The 15,337-nt window shown below is 45.8% G+C and overlaps 1 protein-coding gene across 5 annotated transcripts in view; it reads right to left on the bottom strand.

The window, feature by feature from the left end:
- Positions 1 to 4,995: 4,995 nt before the first annotated feature.
- Positions 4,996 to 15,337, bottom strand: part of SORT1 (sortilin 1) — an 81,421-nt gene continuing 71,079 nt past the window's right edge. For 4 of the 5 annotated variants that reach the window (XM_032249864.1, XM_032249863.1, XM_032249866.1 and 1 more), the window contains exons 16-20: positions 10,242 to 10,358; positions 9,238 to 9,346; positions 7,117 to 7,223; positions 6,712 to 6,835; positions 4,996 to 6,514 (exon numbers count right to left, since the gene is read on the bottom strand). In XM_032249864.1, the coding sequence (XP_032105755.1) occupies positions 6,500 to 6,514; positions 6,712 to 6,835; positions 7,117 to 7,223; positions 9,238 to 9,346; positions 10,242 to 10,358 (472 nt within the window). In that variant the 3' untranslated portion in view covers positions 4,996 to 6,499. The remainder of the gene's footprint in view (positions 6,515 to 6,711; positions 6,836 to 7,116; positions 7,224 to 9,237; positions 9,347 to 10,241; positions 10,359 to 15,337) is intronic. The other variant, XM_032249867.1, reaches the window with a different exon arrangement.

Below are 15,337 nucleotides of genomic sequence, written 5' to 3'. Positions count from 1 at the left end.
GAGAGTGGCCCGAACCGGGGAGGGGGGGGTTGGGGGGAGCCGAGATCCCGCCATTGCCCCCCAGCCTGGGAAAAAACACGAAAACCCCCTTAAAAAAAAAAAAAAAAAAAAAAAAAATGCTGTAATTTTAGAGCAGTTTTAGAGTCACATTAAAGTTGAGTGGAAAGTGCAGGGTTTCCATAGCCCCCTTTCCACCCCTGTATTTTTATCATGGAAAAAAAACGGGTGCACTTGAAGGAATGGGCTTCTTACTCACTTGCCCTGAATTTTGGGGTAATTGATAAGATTCCAGGAGCCTGTGTTATCTTGGGGTCACAGCTGCTCAGCCTCTTTGTAGCTGGTATAGGGGCTGAGGTTCAGGAGAATGTTTAATGGGGCCTTGGATGGCCCCTGGGGCTGGTTTGATTGGCGGAAGACAGTTTTTACCATATCAGAACTGGGTTGAAGGTCTTTCTCAACTATTTCTCTCGCTTGACCTCAGCCAAGACCCCGTAAGTGTGGACAGTCCCCTGGCCAGGAGACCCCAAATACACCCCCTTTTACACAACACGTAACCCATCTTTTGGTGAGAAAATTGGCTCAGGCTGAGTCTCAGCCCTTTGTTGAAACAAAGGTGTAAAGAATCAACTTTAAGATACAGATTCCTAAGGTTTGCATTTCAGAAAGTCTAATTCAATAGGTCTGGGGTGGAATTCGGAAATCTGCATTTAAAAAAACCAACCCAGTGATTCTGGCGCAGGAAATCTTAGAATACCATGTTAAATAGAGTTCCTTCAAATAAAACGACCTTAGATAATGTCCTGGGTAGGAACTCTCCCATCAGATGGTGGCCTCAAGAACAAGGACTCTGCTCTGTCATCTTCAGACCAAGATGCCAGAGTGTTACATGGAATATTGCCCCAGGCTGGCAGGGTAGGATGGCTAAAGGCTCCAGACAGGTAGGCAGGAACCTCTCTTTAACGCTTTGCGAGAGGAAGGCTGCAACTCTCCAAAGGTCCTTAAATGAAATGGAGGAGATAAGGCCCGTAAAAGCAGCAAGACAAATGTGAGGGGCAGATGGGAAATTAAGGGGCTGAACTTCTCAGTGCTGTCAGGTGTCAAACCTGCTCAAAAGAACACAGAATTCAAGGAGTTATTATATGTTGCTGTGTCCAGAAGGAACAGTATAGCAACTGAAACCTGTGAAGGTATGTGGGATGGGTACCTAGACTTCCTAGGAGGAAGAACAAGAAAGCTAGTTGTACACACACGCAGAGGAGGAAGATGTGTATGAGTACAAAGAGCAAGAAAATGAAGAACGAGGCCGGGCGCGGTGGCTCATGCCTGTAATCCCAGCACTTCGGGAGGCCGAGGCGGGTGGATCACGAGGTCAAAGATCGAGACCATCCTGGTCAACATGGTGAAACCCCGTCTCTACTAAAAATACAAAAAATTAGCTGGGCATGGTGGTGCGTGCCTGTAATCCCAGCGACTCAGGAGGCTGAGGCAGGAGAATTGCCTGAACCCGGGAGGCGGAGGTTGCGGTGAGCCGAGATCGTGCCATTGCACTCCAGCCTGGGTAACAAGAGCGAAACTCCGTCTCAAAAAAAAAAAAAGAAAATGAAGAACGATAAAATTAGGTAATTTATGGGGGAAACAGCTCACAAAAATGTGAACTATTCTCCTCATAGATGATCCAATACATTTCATGCTGTAAATGTACAGTCTTGGCTCTTTCACTGGCCTATTTTCTGCTTGCTGGAGTCTGATTCTGAAGCTGCAAAACTGGAAAAAGTATCATATTAACAAACTGTAGCTTAGTCATTTCAGTAGGTCAGATAACAAAGTCCAGTCTGTTTTATTTTTAACCCAAATATTGCAAATATACAGAAAATTACCAGTACAAAGTTAAACACATTTGGATTTATTTACACAATGCTAAAGAAATTTGAGTTTTATTTCCATTTTGTGGAATTATGGGGTCTGGTTTTAATGTGTAACTGATGTGGGTCACTGAAACTCGATTATCCCACCTCACATGCAATTTTCTGTCCCAAAGGAATAGAAACTTGGGTTTTTAGGGCACATGCAGTAATGATCTTAATACTGCTTTACACACTCGTAGGAAGGCAGCTGTCCCACAGCTTGGGGAAGGACCACATGCTCAGAAAGGGAACGAGAGAGGGGAGAGGGCTGAACAACAGGCACATGGGGACCCTGAGCATTTCTGTGCACGAGGATAAGGAGAGTATGACTAAAACCCTCCTCCCTAGAGGTCCAAACACAGGAGGTGGGCCATCATCAAGGAACAGTCAGTCACCCGCTTGTGGCTGAGGGCATGCGGAGGATGAGAACTACATTAAGGATCTGGGGCATAGCAATAAATCATTACCATGTACACTATACAGTTTATACATGTATATATGTACACACATATATATATATAAAGGTACAGATTAGTTTATGTTATTCCTTATAAACAAGTACACTTAAGAATGTACTGGTGTGAAGAAATGCATACTGCAGGTTGTTTCGAATTAATGTTCTGACTCTTATTGTTATTATAATGCAACATAACCCAGAAATTAACATGCTCCTGCTATTTCAATGATGCTTCATGAGGGCAAGGCCTGGGCTCTGCTAGGGCAGGATGGTGCTCCTAGAGCTGCTACCCGAGCTGGACAAACCTGTGGCAGATGGAACAAAAGTCTGGCACCTGCTGACTCTGGCCCTCCCTGTCACTTCATCACACAGCAAATCTTAAAACTTTGGTTTTGTTCAAAGGACGTTTAAGTCCATGTTCATTTTCCCGCTTCAGGGAAGATGGCAACAAAGTTGAAAGACCAATCCCTTCCTGTTTTAGCAATTCCAAGTATCCTGGATGAATACGGGGGCGAGGGGCTACACTGACAGTGAGCAGGATGCACTCTAGGTCATTGTGGACAGGTGTGAGGCTCTTGAGAGCGCTGCTAAAGGGAAACAGGGAACCTCTACCTGGATGGTTGGCCCAGAAACTACGTAATGACTAAACACCAGGCAAGCTCTGTTACCATGGGGTGGGTGTGGATGGCCCTGGGCTCCTCTCCGTTTCCTGGTATTGTGACAAAGGCCACGAGAGAACTAGCTCTGGTTTACAGACTTGATGCAGGAGCCGGAGGCAGCCAGCACATTACCAGCCTCTCAGGGATGAAAGGTCAGCTTGGGCATGAGAGAAAGTGCGAAGTCCATTCAAAGGCAGACGTAAATTCTAAGTTCCAGTTACACCTGATCTATGCACTCTTCTGAGCCTGCCCCAGAACTGCCACAACTCTCTGAAGGCTTTTATTCTTTGAAATAGGTTCCCACTGAATTAACAGCCTACAGAAGAGATCAGCCTGGTCTCTGGTCTTACTAAAGCCCAATGCCCCCTTATGTCCAGAGCAAAAAGAAGAGTGAATTCCTCACCTGGATTTAAGAACTCAGGCCACTTTGGATTGGTATGTCCAATCTCTTGTTTTGTTTTGTTGTTTTTTCCCAGAGACAGTTTCACTCTGTTGTCCAAGCTGGAGTGCAGTGGCGTGATCTCGGCTCACTGCAACATCTACCTTCCTGGTTCAAGTGATTCTCCTGCTTCAGCCTCCTGAGTAGCTGGGATTACAGGTGCCCACTAACACACCCAGCTAAGTTTTGTATTTTTAGTAGAGATGGGGTTTCACTGTGTTGGCCAGGCTGGTCTTGAACTCCTGACCTCAGGTGATCCACCTGCCTTGGCCTCCCAAAGTGCTGGGATTACAGGTGTGAGACACTATCTAATCTCTCTTATAATGCTAAATTCCGTTGCTGAAGCCTCCAGAAACGATCTCTTCTGCTACATCAAGCCTGGGGGTTTACACAATGATATACTATGTTTTACCTTCAAAGATAATGCTCCTAACATGAGGAGGACAAATTAGAAATCTATATTTTTAGAAGCTGTAACGGATTTGGGCTTCTTACTCTCTGGCTGAGGGCATACATTTGTGAGTGAGCAGGTTGATAAAGAAAGCTAACTAGTCAATAATGAGAATGTGCCAGGCTGGCTATCTGTCTTCAAACCAATGGAGCTAGCCAGTCTGGAGTGGAAACCAGGATGGGGAGGGAGACCCATCAGTGGAGAGTCCACTCCCGCACTCTTGAGCAGTGACTCTTAAAGAGGGGAGGGCTGGTTTCTAAAAACACATTCAAAATTCCCATTACTTTTATTTCAGCCATGAAAGACAGGAAAATGGAATCTTCTGTTCACCAAGGTGGCAAAAAGGTGCTAAATACTGCTCGGAAAGAAATGCCACTGATCCTTTCCTAAAGAACAGCAAGTCATCTACAAGAAGGCAGCCCTGCTCAGAGATCAGCACTCGCACGCGTAGATTTCCAAGAGTTCTGAAGATAGCCAGCCAGCACTGCTTATCACACACACACGGTGACCCTGAACAACTGACTCCATCCCAAGAACACTGTGAGGTTCAAATGACATTATGTGAGTGAAGGTGCTCTGAAAATTTGCCAAGTTCCACAGAAATCCCAGATATCATTATAAGCAAAGAGCCCAAATTTTATATGGTTAGAGAAGAATATTAAGTTTCCTACATCTACTCACAGTGAGTACATGCTGGGAGAAAGGTGAGTGGTGTAAATAGTTCTTTTCTGGACACCAAATTTACTTTATGCTGGAGGGAGGGTGGGACAGAGGCTGATGCTTTGTCATTTGTGAGCTGATGCATCTTTGGAATTATTTCTAATTTAAAACCATGCAAAATGAATGAGCAAAACGACCAGTGTACTCCAGCCCTAACTGTATTAATTATCTTCACAAAATCTGCTTTAACTTTGTTTTCTAAGTGAAGCTCCCTGACTCACTTAATTCTACTGCAGTTTCAGCGTCTCTAAAATTCTCCATCCACTCCCTCCCCTACTTTCCACGCAGCTGTTAATCCATTCTGGGGAGGAGAGAACTTAGCCATCTGCTCACATTCTGACAAAAGTTAATTTGGCACTTTTTTAAAAAAACTGACTTTCTAGCTACAAAATAAACTAGCAGCAAATGGTATCTACCAAAGAATGTCCCAATCATAATCACTGGGAGAAACTAGGACCCGCACAGTAGCTACATTACGACCAAAAACTTTCCATACTATATTCCTATATAGCAAATATTCAAGCTGTATTAAAACAAATTATTGCAACTTTCCATTAGTATATGACCACTCCAGAATTCACCCAACCACATTCTATAATTTGTTTTAGAAAAATATCAAATGGACAACTTCTTTCAATCCAAAATAAGAACTTAATGTATCGCACAAAGCATCATCTAGACTGGAAGTGTGTTTTCAACTGGTTCCTCCAAAATTTTCATCCCAACAAATTACTTGGTAAAGCCAGAAAAAAGGGGTGAGGAGGAGAGCCTGGTAATAAAATTCTAATTTTTTAAATCTATAAATCTGAAAACATCTCTAGTCCTGGTTCTGTGTATAACAGCAATCTAAGAAGCAGCAGATATGCATCCACTGTCATGATTCAGCAATGAGCCACACGACAGGTGAAAAGGGAACATGGAAGACTGTGAGGTTCCATCTTCAGGGGGCCACACTGTGCACCCGACAATCAACTCTAGGGAAGAGATCATTCAGCCTGGGCAGACTTTCAGCCCAGTCTGTACCCTGTCCTTGGGTAAGTCCACTGGCACACACACAAAGCACAGTTTGAAAGATCTCAGAAGAAACGAGAGTTTCTCTTTTAATAGGTGCTAAATCTAGTCAATTCTCTGCTGTTCCCTTCTTCCGGCCCCAAGTTAAAAATATTGCCCTGTAAGTTTTCCTGATTTACTATGTGGGATTCACATGGTTAAGTTAGTTGCCAAAGGGCAATTAACAAGAGTATTGCCTAATTTAAAAGGGGAAAAGAAAAATCACTGTGGTCTGTGGTCTCTGGAAAATAAAAAAGGAAGTGGGAGCTGTGTGAGGAGCTGGTGTGCAGTGTTCTTGGAGTAGGGCTGTCCCAGATGGAGAAAAGCCGGCCAGGCTGTGCCAGCCTCTGCAGCCTCTGTTTTCATCTATATAGCTGCTTCGTGTCACCAGCAGAGCCTAGGGATGGTACCAAGTACACTGTGAGAGCTGATGCTGGAGTTGGCAGATGCCCTGGGGCAGGCGCCATGCAGAACACACACAAGTGGGGTAAGTGAAAAGGTCCCTTCAAATTCCATCTCATTTCCCTTAAAAAACAATACAAAAGCCCACACTTTGCAAAGACACAGGACAGGAAAGAAGTAGTTAAAGAATTTAAAATGTCTCCCCTATTCTCAGAGCCAATTATAAAAAAGTGCTCAGGGTTCCCCACCCCCACCCTGCATTTCTTTAATGTAGGTCCTTTTGGCTTTGATGGAAGCAGCAGAAACAGAGCTGGGTCCCTCGCAATGGGAAATTTATTTCCCCGAAGTTGGAGCCACAGGGAGTGTAAGAGGTACTGTGGTTCCACCATCCATGCCGGGTCCAGCTCCTCTGAAGAGCTATTCCAAGAGGTCCTGAAAAAGACATGCACTATATTACCAACAGACCACAACACTCTTACTTCAAAAGCAATCACCTAGTTTCTGGGCTTGCCAAATCTTAGGGTTATTAAATTGCCTTCGCCCTGGCATATCTTGATCATGAATAGAAGACAGGTTTTTTTTTCAGGTGTCGGGACGGGGGACTACCATTCAAGAAGAAATAGCCTCACCTCATCTGAGTCATCATGATAACCACTTTTATTAGTGTGGGGGGCTGTGTCCAAAGCATCCACACCGTCCACGCCATTGGCCTCTGCATGCTGCTGCAGCACGGAGTATCGGTGCACCAGGAATCTGTGAACAGAAACCTCCTTTACACTCGTGTGCCCCACAGGGGTGTTTCTTACAGGACTCTGGACTTTCTCCGTTTTATACACTCAGGAATGCATCACAGACACAGAAAGCACAGTCCATGGTTGACATATGAAAATGTAAGACACGAGAAGATTTGGGCCTGATTTTTCAGAAACAGTATTTGCAAGTACCTAGTTTTTGCCAAGAGCAGACTCAGCCATATGCTCTAGACTGGCTTTCTGGCTTGAACTCAGTACCTTGGATTGACTTGTGTTCCTTACCTTCCCCCACAGACATATTTCTTCACGATGAGCACTCCTGCTACAACTGTGACCAGCATCAATCCCACGATGGCCAGGATAATTGGAACAGAATTTGACTTGGAATTCTTGAGAAATTAAAACACAAACACAAAAGCTTTTAGGCATGCATATCCTAGGACTGAGGTCAAAGCAGCCACTCATTCCCCTCAGCTCTTTATGAATGATCTGCAGTCCTGATGCACTTAATGATGGCTCTTTTCCAACACCCCAAGATGAACCATCTCAGTGTTACCAGAAGAAGCTGGCATAGCTGGAATAGAGTCTTCTGAATTCCACCTGCCTTGAACCTTCAAATTTGGTGGCTTAAATGTCAAAGTTACACTGGAAGCCTTGGCAACTGCCTAGATCAGGTATGACTCCTCTGCACTACCACTGTTCACAAGTCTTGGGGCTTAAGGGTGGAGCAGGAAAGGGAGACTACCATAACAGTGGGCTGAATGACTCTAGAACAGGGCCATTATCTGTGAAGAAGCTGTGTCAATGCTATACCAGGCAGGCCATTATATGACACCAAGATTTATTTTTTTACTTCATTTTTGATACGTTATTACAAATAAGCCTTGTCATATTATTGTTTGCATGTGACCTACCTGCTGGAATATATGTTTTCAGTGTCTCCCATTGGAGGTAGAGCTGGATTCTGGAACAAGCTGTGTCCCTGTGGGTGGGAATCCTGTGCAATCCCACACACAAACACTCTGACAGCCACCAGGAGCCCAAGACAGGGGTGCACAGAAGGAGGAACTCGCCCCCTTACAAATACACACACCCACACACTCCTCTCCCACCATCTCCTTAATCCCACCCCTTGTCAGTCCTCATCCCTTAGGATGGCAGAGTGGAGGGGCTGCAGGTTGTCTAGCTTGACCTCTCCTATTATGGATTAGGAAACGGGCCTGCTGTTTAGCATCTGAAGTCATGCTGCTGGCCTAGTGCTTCTTTATCAAGAGGTTTCTTCTTTACGCATCTCCAAATCCACAGGTAGTTGGATTTGGATGCAGTCTCATAACTTTTTTTTTTTTTTTTAAATTGACACAGGATCTTGGTCTGTCACCCAGGCTGGAGTGCAGTGGTAAGATCACGACCCACTGCAGCCTTGACCTCCCAGGCTCAGGTGACTCTCTTGCCTCAGCCTCCTGAGTAGCTAGGACTACAGGTATGCACCACCGCATCCAGCTACTTTTTTTTTTTTAAAGATGGGGTTTCTCCATGTTGCCCAGGCTGGTCTCAAACTACTGGCCTCAACTGATCTGCCCACCTCAGCCTCCCAAAGTGCTGGAACTATAGAGGTGTGAGCCATTGCGCCTGACAGGTAACTTCTTCTAAATCAAAACCAGCCCATCACCATAGCTCAATTTTTCACTTTGAAGATACTTAACACGACTTGGTCAAAGATCACCCTACCTATTGCCCAGTGCTCTTCTCTTCCACACATGCACACCTCCAGGTCATGGCCCTTCACAGTGTTTTTTTTTGGATATGGAATCTTGCTCTGTGGCCCAGGCTGGAGTGCAGCGGTGGGATCTTGACTCACTGCAACTCCCACCTCTCGGGTTCACATGATTCTCCTGCTTCAGCCTTCCGAGTGACTGGGACTACAGGTGTGCACCACTACAGCCAACTAATTTTTTTAATTTTAATTTTTGCATTTTTAGTAGAGACAGGGTTTTACTCTGTTGGCCAGGCTGGTCTCAAACTCCTGACCTCAGTGATCTGCCCACCTCAGACTCCCAAAGTGCTGGTATTACAAGTGTGAGCCACTGCGCCTGGCCCACAGACAACCTTTTTGGGCTTTTCTAAATGACTCTCAGCCTCAGAATTTTCCACAACTGTATGATTTTAAGAATTTTACAACTTTACAGAATTTCATCCCCTCACCCTCAGTAAGAAAAGAGCTTTCAGTAGGGTGAGCTTATCACTGGGTTACGTGACCCATCCTTAATGCTAACAGCCACCTATGTATAGGGAAGCCTGACCACTTTGTATCATTAACAAAACTCCCAATGCTTTAACTTTGATTTTTCTTGGCAGAAGACAAAATCCTATTTGTACCTGAAAACTAGACCTACTTTAACATACCTGCTTTTCCGGACTCAAAAAGTTGCTTGTGCATTTCTTTTTCAAGTCTTTTACTTCTCGAACTGGATTTACCCCACCCTGGCATTTGTCCCCTGGAATTTTCCGGTACCTACCAGGCAGAGAAGATTTGATAACATAAGATAAGGATGTATTCCTGGGTCCCTGCCTATTTCTTGGAAACATGACTTGAAAAGGTGCCAAAAAACTTCCCATCCTTACGTCATCTTTCAGGCCTAGGAGGATGTCCACAGGGATGTTTTGGGGGATATTTTGTGTAGTTTCAGACCTTTAGCAAACTAAGCATCTCTGTCCCCTGCTGCCAGGAACATGCCTGTCCTTTCTACCTAAGAGGCTGTGCCAAACAAATGTGACCCCAAAAAAGTTTGTTAACAAGTGGTACAAAATGGGAGGGCAGAAGCTATCAGGGGAGGGAGGTAATGAGGCCCCTTTAGAGCAGCATGTCCAATATGGTGGCTACTGAAACTAAAATTGATTAAAATGGAAATTTCACTTCCTCAGTTACAATAGTGTGTATAGCCACGTGTGGCTAGTGACTACCACATTGGACACAGCAAATTACAGAACACTTCCATCACCAAAGAAAGTCCTATCAGACAGAGCTCTTCCTGCCTGTGCCTAAAATGCCAGATGAGCAATGGACATTCATGGCGGATGGGACGCTTCTGTCATTCTGCCTGTGGGCCCCTCGCCTCTCCTCCCTGCCTGGGGGTGGTGGACAGAAGGCAGGGGTGCAGGATCTGGCCGAGCTTGTTCTCTCGCCCTCTGCCTCCTGGTGTTGGTGGGGTTGAGTCCTCTGACACCAAGCACCTGTGGCTTACCTCTTGTAGCTCCCTTGAGGGAGGCCTTCACATCCTGCTGCCCCCCCAACCCCTCCAAAAAGAGTGCTCTGAAGTAGGGCTTGGATCTCAGTGTGGAGACAAGAAGTTTTCATTCTGAACAAGGACACCTCATCTGTCATGACAAGGGAGAAAAGGCCACCTCACCCATTTGTTGTTAGGTGTTCTTCTCTTCCGTACAGACAAAACTCCAGGTCGTGGCCCTTCAGTTCCGGCTGCTCCACACACTTGGAGTCATTTTCTGGACGGTAGTAGCCAAAATCACTGCAAGAGTCAGCAAATAAAGTACCTTTCAAAGCAGCTGGAAGACAGTAAGTGGCTGGCAATGAAGGGTTATGTGGGGCAGTGGATGCTTAACATTCCAGTCTTGGGTTGTTAGAAAGTAGCTCAGGAAGGCCTGTGACACCTCTGAAGGAGGCTCACTTAGGAAAACAGACATGGAGAGGGCTTCTTTTTTTGAGATGGAGTCTCACTCTGTCGCCCAGGCTGGAGTACAGTGGTGCCATCTCGGCTCACTGCAACCTCCACCTCTGGGGTTCAAGTGACCTTGCCTCAGCCTCCTGAGTAGCTGGGATTACAGGCACGTGCCACCATGCCCAACTAATTTTTTTACTTTTAGTAGAGACGGGGTTTCACCATGTCAGTCAGGCTGGTCTCAAACTTCTGACTTCGTGATACGCCCATCTTGGCCTCCCAAAGTGCTGGGATTACAGGCACGAGCCACCGTGCCTGGCTAGAGAGAGCTTTATTGAGGAAAAGCAGCTTATGGGTCTGACCTGGTGGGCGCAGGACTAGCTAGGGTCCCAAGGCTGTGCACTGCAGGCAGCTCAGGAGCAGGGCAGGGACTGATGCAGCCTGCAGTAGGGTGGGGACCCACACAGAAACCTTGGCATCAGCAGCAGCTCTCAATTCAGGGATAGTTGGCAATTCTTTTCTCTCTCTTTTTTTGTTTTGAGACAGGGTCTCGCTCTCTTGTCCAGGCTGGAGCATAGTGGCATGAACACTGTAGTCTCAATCACCTGGGCTCAAGTGATCTTCCCACTTCAGCCTCCTAAGTAGCTGGAACCACAGGCACACACCACCATGCTAAGCTAATTTTTTGTAAAGATGAGGTCCTGCCATACTGCTCAGGCTGGTGTTGAACTACTGGGCTCAAGTGATCCATCCACCTCAGACTCCCAAAGTGCTAGTATCACAGGCGTGAACCACTGTGCTTGGCTAATTTTTGTATTTTTTGTAAAGACAGGGTTTCACCGTATTGCCCAGCCTGATCTCAAACTCCTGAGCTCAAGGGATCCACCTGCCTCAGCCTCCCAATGTTTTGGGATTACAGGCATGAGTCACTGTGCCCAGCCCGAAATTCTTTTCTTTATCTCCAAAGGTCATTATGATGTTGCTCTTGCGGTACATCGCAAATTTTTTCTGTCTTCCCCACTTCTGTTCCTCTTAGCTTCTTGTATAGTCTTTGCCTCCCATTCTACTCCATCTCTCCATAGGGCACTCCATTGCTCTCCTTTTTCTGCTTTCCCCAAAGAAACAATGTCTACTGTCCCCATGAGCATCCTTGGTCCCTCTCCTCCAACCTGCCCTGGGGCCTTGCTTCCCTGAGTATGAGGGGAACAATCAATCTCTCCCACTCGGCTGGCAGCTTCTCCTTAGCCTGCATATGTCTTGACCTTAGACATTACTTCCTTAACCCACCTCTCCCTTACTACCCACATTTGTCAAAAGAATATTTTTTTACTTGTCGTATTTTATGCATTTGTTTTTTCTTCCATGCATTTTGGCTTCGACCCTCTCTACAACTTTGAAAGTGAGTGTCTGGGCTGGGCGAAGTGGCTCGCGCCTATAATATTAGCACTTTGGGAGGCTGCGGCAGGCAGATTACCTGAAGTCTGGAGTTCAAGACCAGCCTGGTCAAGATAGTGAAACCCCGTCTCTACTAAAAATACAAACAATTAGCCGGGTGCAGTGGCGTGCGCCTGTAATCCCAGCTACTCGGGAGGCTGAGGCAGGAGAATCGCTTGGACATGGGAGGCAGAGGTTGTGGTGAGCTGAGATCACACCACTGCACTCCAGCCTGGGTGACAGAGAGACCTCATCTCAAAAAAAAAAAAAAGAAAAGAAAAAAGAAAATGAGTGTTAGAAGTGTCCCCAAGGCTCAATAATCATCAAATTCAGTGGAGTTGCCTCTGGTCACATTCCCCCGACCACCCATTCTGCAGCATCTGACACACCGTTGTGCCCTGCCCACCTTGGCAATGGCAAAGCTGCACTCATCTGTGTCTCTGGCCACCGTATGCTCTTCTTTTTTCCTAACCCATAAATGTAGTCTTTTGCCAAGGAGTGGGGGGGAGGTAGAATGCATTCTCTTGCTTTTTCTCTGTCTGTTCTCCCTTAGTGATCACAACTATTTTGGGGTTACAACTAAAACTTCCAGGTTTTACCTCTCTCAAGTTCGAATCCTATATTTCAAATATATGCCGGGTATCACCACCTAAGTATGCTAACAAAACCTCAAAGAAACAAGACGTTTCTCCTTTGTGCCGGACTCTCCTTATCCCTTCCGCATTTGCCCATGACACTACTTCCTTCCCACTATGGCAGTGGAACACTTAGCCTGAGCATCCTCCTTTCGGACCCTTACTTCTTTATCATGGCTACTATGACTTCCCCAATGGCCTATCTTCCAGAACACCCTTCCTTGATCATGCTGTTGGTGTCTCTGCTCACAGCAGTCCACTGGCGTTGATGACCTGCTTCTTCCCAGATGCTCATGTTCGAATCCTACCATTTGCCAATGCTCAGCTCATACCACCTCCTCAACAAGGCCTTCTGTGACCCACTTCCTTTCAGCTCTAGATGAAATATTCTCTTCCTTTTCTAAATCCCCATGGCATCTGCCACCTTCTGTTTTGCAACAAATTTTCCATTATCACTTTTTTCATTGCCTGTGCATAGCTGGTATTAAATGAGTATTTGGGGAATATATAGATGCCGCTTGTATTTCAAGGTTTTCCTGTTAAGTATTTAGGAGAGTGGGTATAGAGAACAAAAGATGCTGAAGATATCACCCTTCCTATAACAGGAGGAAATTCAGGTGAGAGTTTTAGGTACTCAATCCAAAAATTCTGGATTTTGTGAGTACCCTTCTCACTAATAAAGGACCCAATTTCCAAACATGTGGGCTCTGGAGGTGAGATGCCACCTTCACATCCCAGCTCTTCCAATTCCCATGAGCAAGTCAGTCACGTCCTCTCTGTTGTGAGGTTAAATGTAAATTGCCCAGGATAGTGCCTCGCACAGAGTTAGTGCTCAATAAATGTTAGCTGCTATCATGCTTACTACATTATTATCAAATATAATATGCTCCCAAGAAATGTGAGGCTTAATGGTGGAAGCAAACCTATAAATAGTAATTAAAGGGCTGGGAGCAGTGGCTCACGCCTGTAATTCCAGCACTTTGAAAGGTAGAGGTGGGTGGATCACCTGAGGTCGGGAGTTCGAGACCAGCGTGACGAACATGGAGAAACCCTATCACTACTAAAAATACAAAGTTAGCCGGGTATGGTGGTGCATGTCTGTAATCCCAGCTACTCGGGAGGCTGAGGCAGGAGAATCACTGGAACTCAGAAGGCAGAGATTGCAGTGAGCTGAGATTCAGCCTGGGCAACAAGAGTGAAACTCCATCTCAAAAAAAAAAAAAAGTAATTAAAACATAGTAAGTGCTGTAATAGAACTCTGAGGGTCTAGATGAGGGAAAGCCCATCTAGTGGTGATACCTAAGCTAAGTACGAAAGGCTAAGTGGGAAGTCGCCAGACTTGCGGGTAAAGCAGGGACTGTGGAGAGACTTTCCAGGCAGAGGAGGCATCATGTGCAAAGGCCTGGAGCTCTGAAGAACCATGGCATAGTTGGAGAAGAGGAGAAGCACAGGTGAAGAGCCTGGCATACATGGAGTCGAGGATGGGAGAGAATCCTTTAGAGTATTACAGGCTCATTGATGACCTCTAGCCCTACTGGAACACCAAAGGTGATCCTTACGGAAACAGAAAAGGGTGGACCCTTGAGCATGGCAAACACAGGTGTGAGCCATGCAGGAGGAATCACACTGTGTCAGATCTGCATTTTGGTTCGACCTGTATTCTATTGTCACCTGTGGTTTGAGAGAACATCATGCCCAGGGCCACGGCTACTATCTGCCTGCCTTCTTTGTCCAAATCCTTTAGGATCTACTTTTATTTCGTGTCAGTATCTTTTGCAGGTAACAAGTTCCACAGATTTTATCTGTGATGTGAAGCAGTTCCGCTCATTTGCCTGAAAATTACCTCATTTATGCCATCCAGGGACTCCTTGCCCTTATATAATCAAGTAACCCTATGCCAGCCAAGCAACTAATCCTTAAGCCTGGATGATCCTGAACTCTAGGGAGTCCACTTTGATGGCCTCTAAACCTTGATGGGACCATGACTATACTGATGTCACCTCTAGTCTTAGGGCCAACCACCATCTCTCTGTCTTTATTCTTGGAGAGGATCCAAAACCTAGTGTCCCACCTGCTGAGCTCACGCTGTCAGGCTGTTTTCTTTTTCTTTTTGGTTTGAGATGGGGTCTTGTCATATTGCTCAGGATGGTCTCGAACTCCTGACCTCAGGTGATGCGCCCACCTAGGGCTCCCAAAGTGCTGGGTTTACAGGCATGAGCCACCATGCCAGGTCTCAGGCTGTTTTCTCAAGTCCAATTTCCTCTTTGCTCCTCTACCATTTTTTTTTTTTGGTGTTTTTGTCTTTTCATTTCCTGCAGATTTTTGTTTGTATTATTCTCTTCTTTCTTATATCACTTCTCTCCTTCCCACCACTGTCAACTCAGGATTTCTGGGGTTTGTTGCTGGTTCTGCCCAATAATTAACTGTCTAATGTGATTATATTATCTGTCCAATTATTAACAATTTTGGTTTCCTTTCTTTGTGCCTCAGTTTCCTTGATAAGAAGCAGCAGTTCTACACTGATGGGGAAAAGGGTTTCAATTTTTTTGAGACAACAGTCTTGGCTGGGTGCGGTGGCTCATGCCTGTAATCCCAGCACTTTGGGAGGCCGAGGTGAGTGGATCACAAGGTCAGAAGTTAGAGACCAGCCTGGCCAATATGGTGAAACCCTGTCTCTACTAAAAATACAAAAATTACCCGGGTGTGGTGGCAGGTGCCTGTAGTCCCAGCTACTTAGGAGGCTGAGGCAGGAGAATTGCT

This window comes from Sapajus apella, unplaced genomic scaffold (genome assembly GCF_009761245.1).
Source record: "Sapajus apella isolate SASKATOON/1434 unplaced genomic scaffold, GSC_monkey_1.0 scaffold69, whole genome shotgun sequence".
NCBI classification, from domain to species: domain Eukaryota; kingdom Metazoa; phylum Chordata; class Mammalia; order Primates; family Cebidae; genus Sapajus; species Sapajus apella.
The sequence above is the reverse complement of the archived record's forward strand: the minus strand, read 5'-3'. Positions and strand labels throughout refer to the sequence as shown.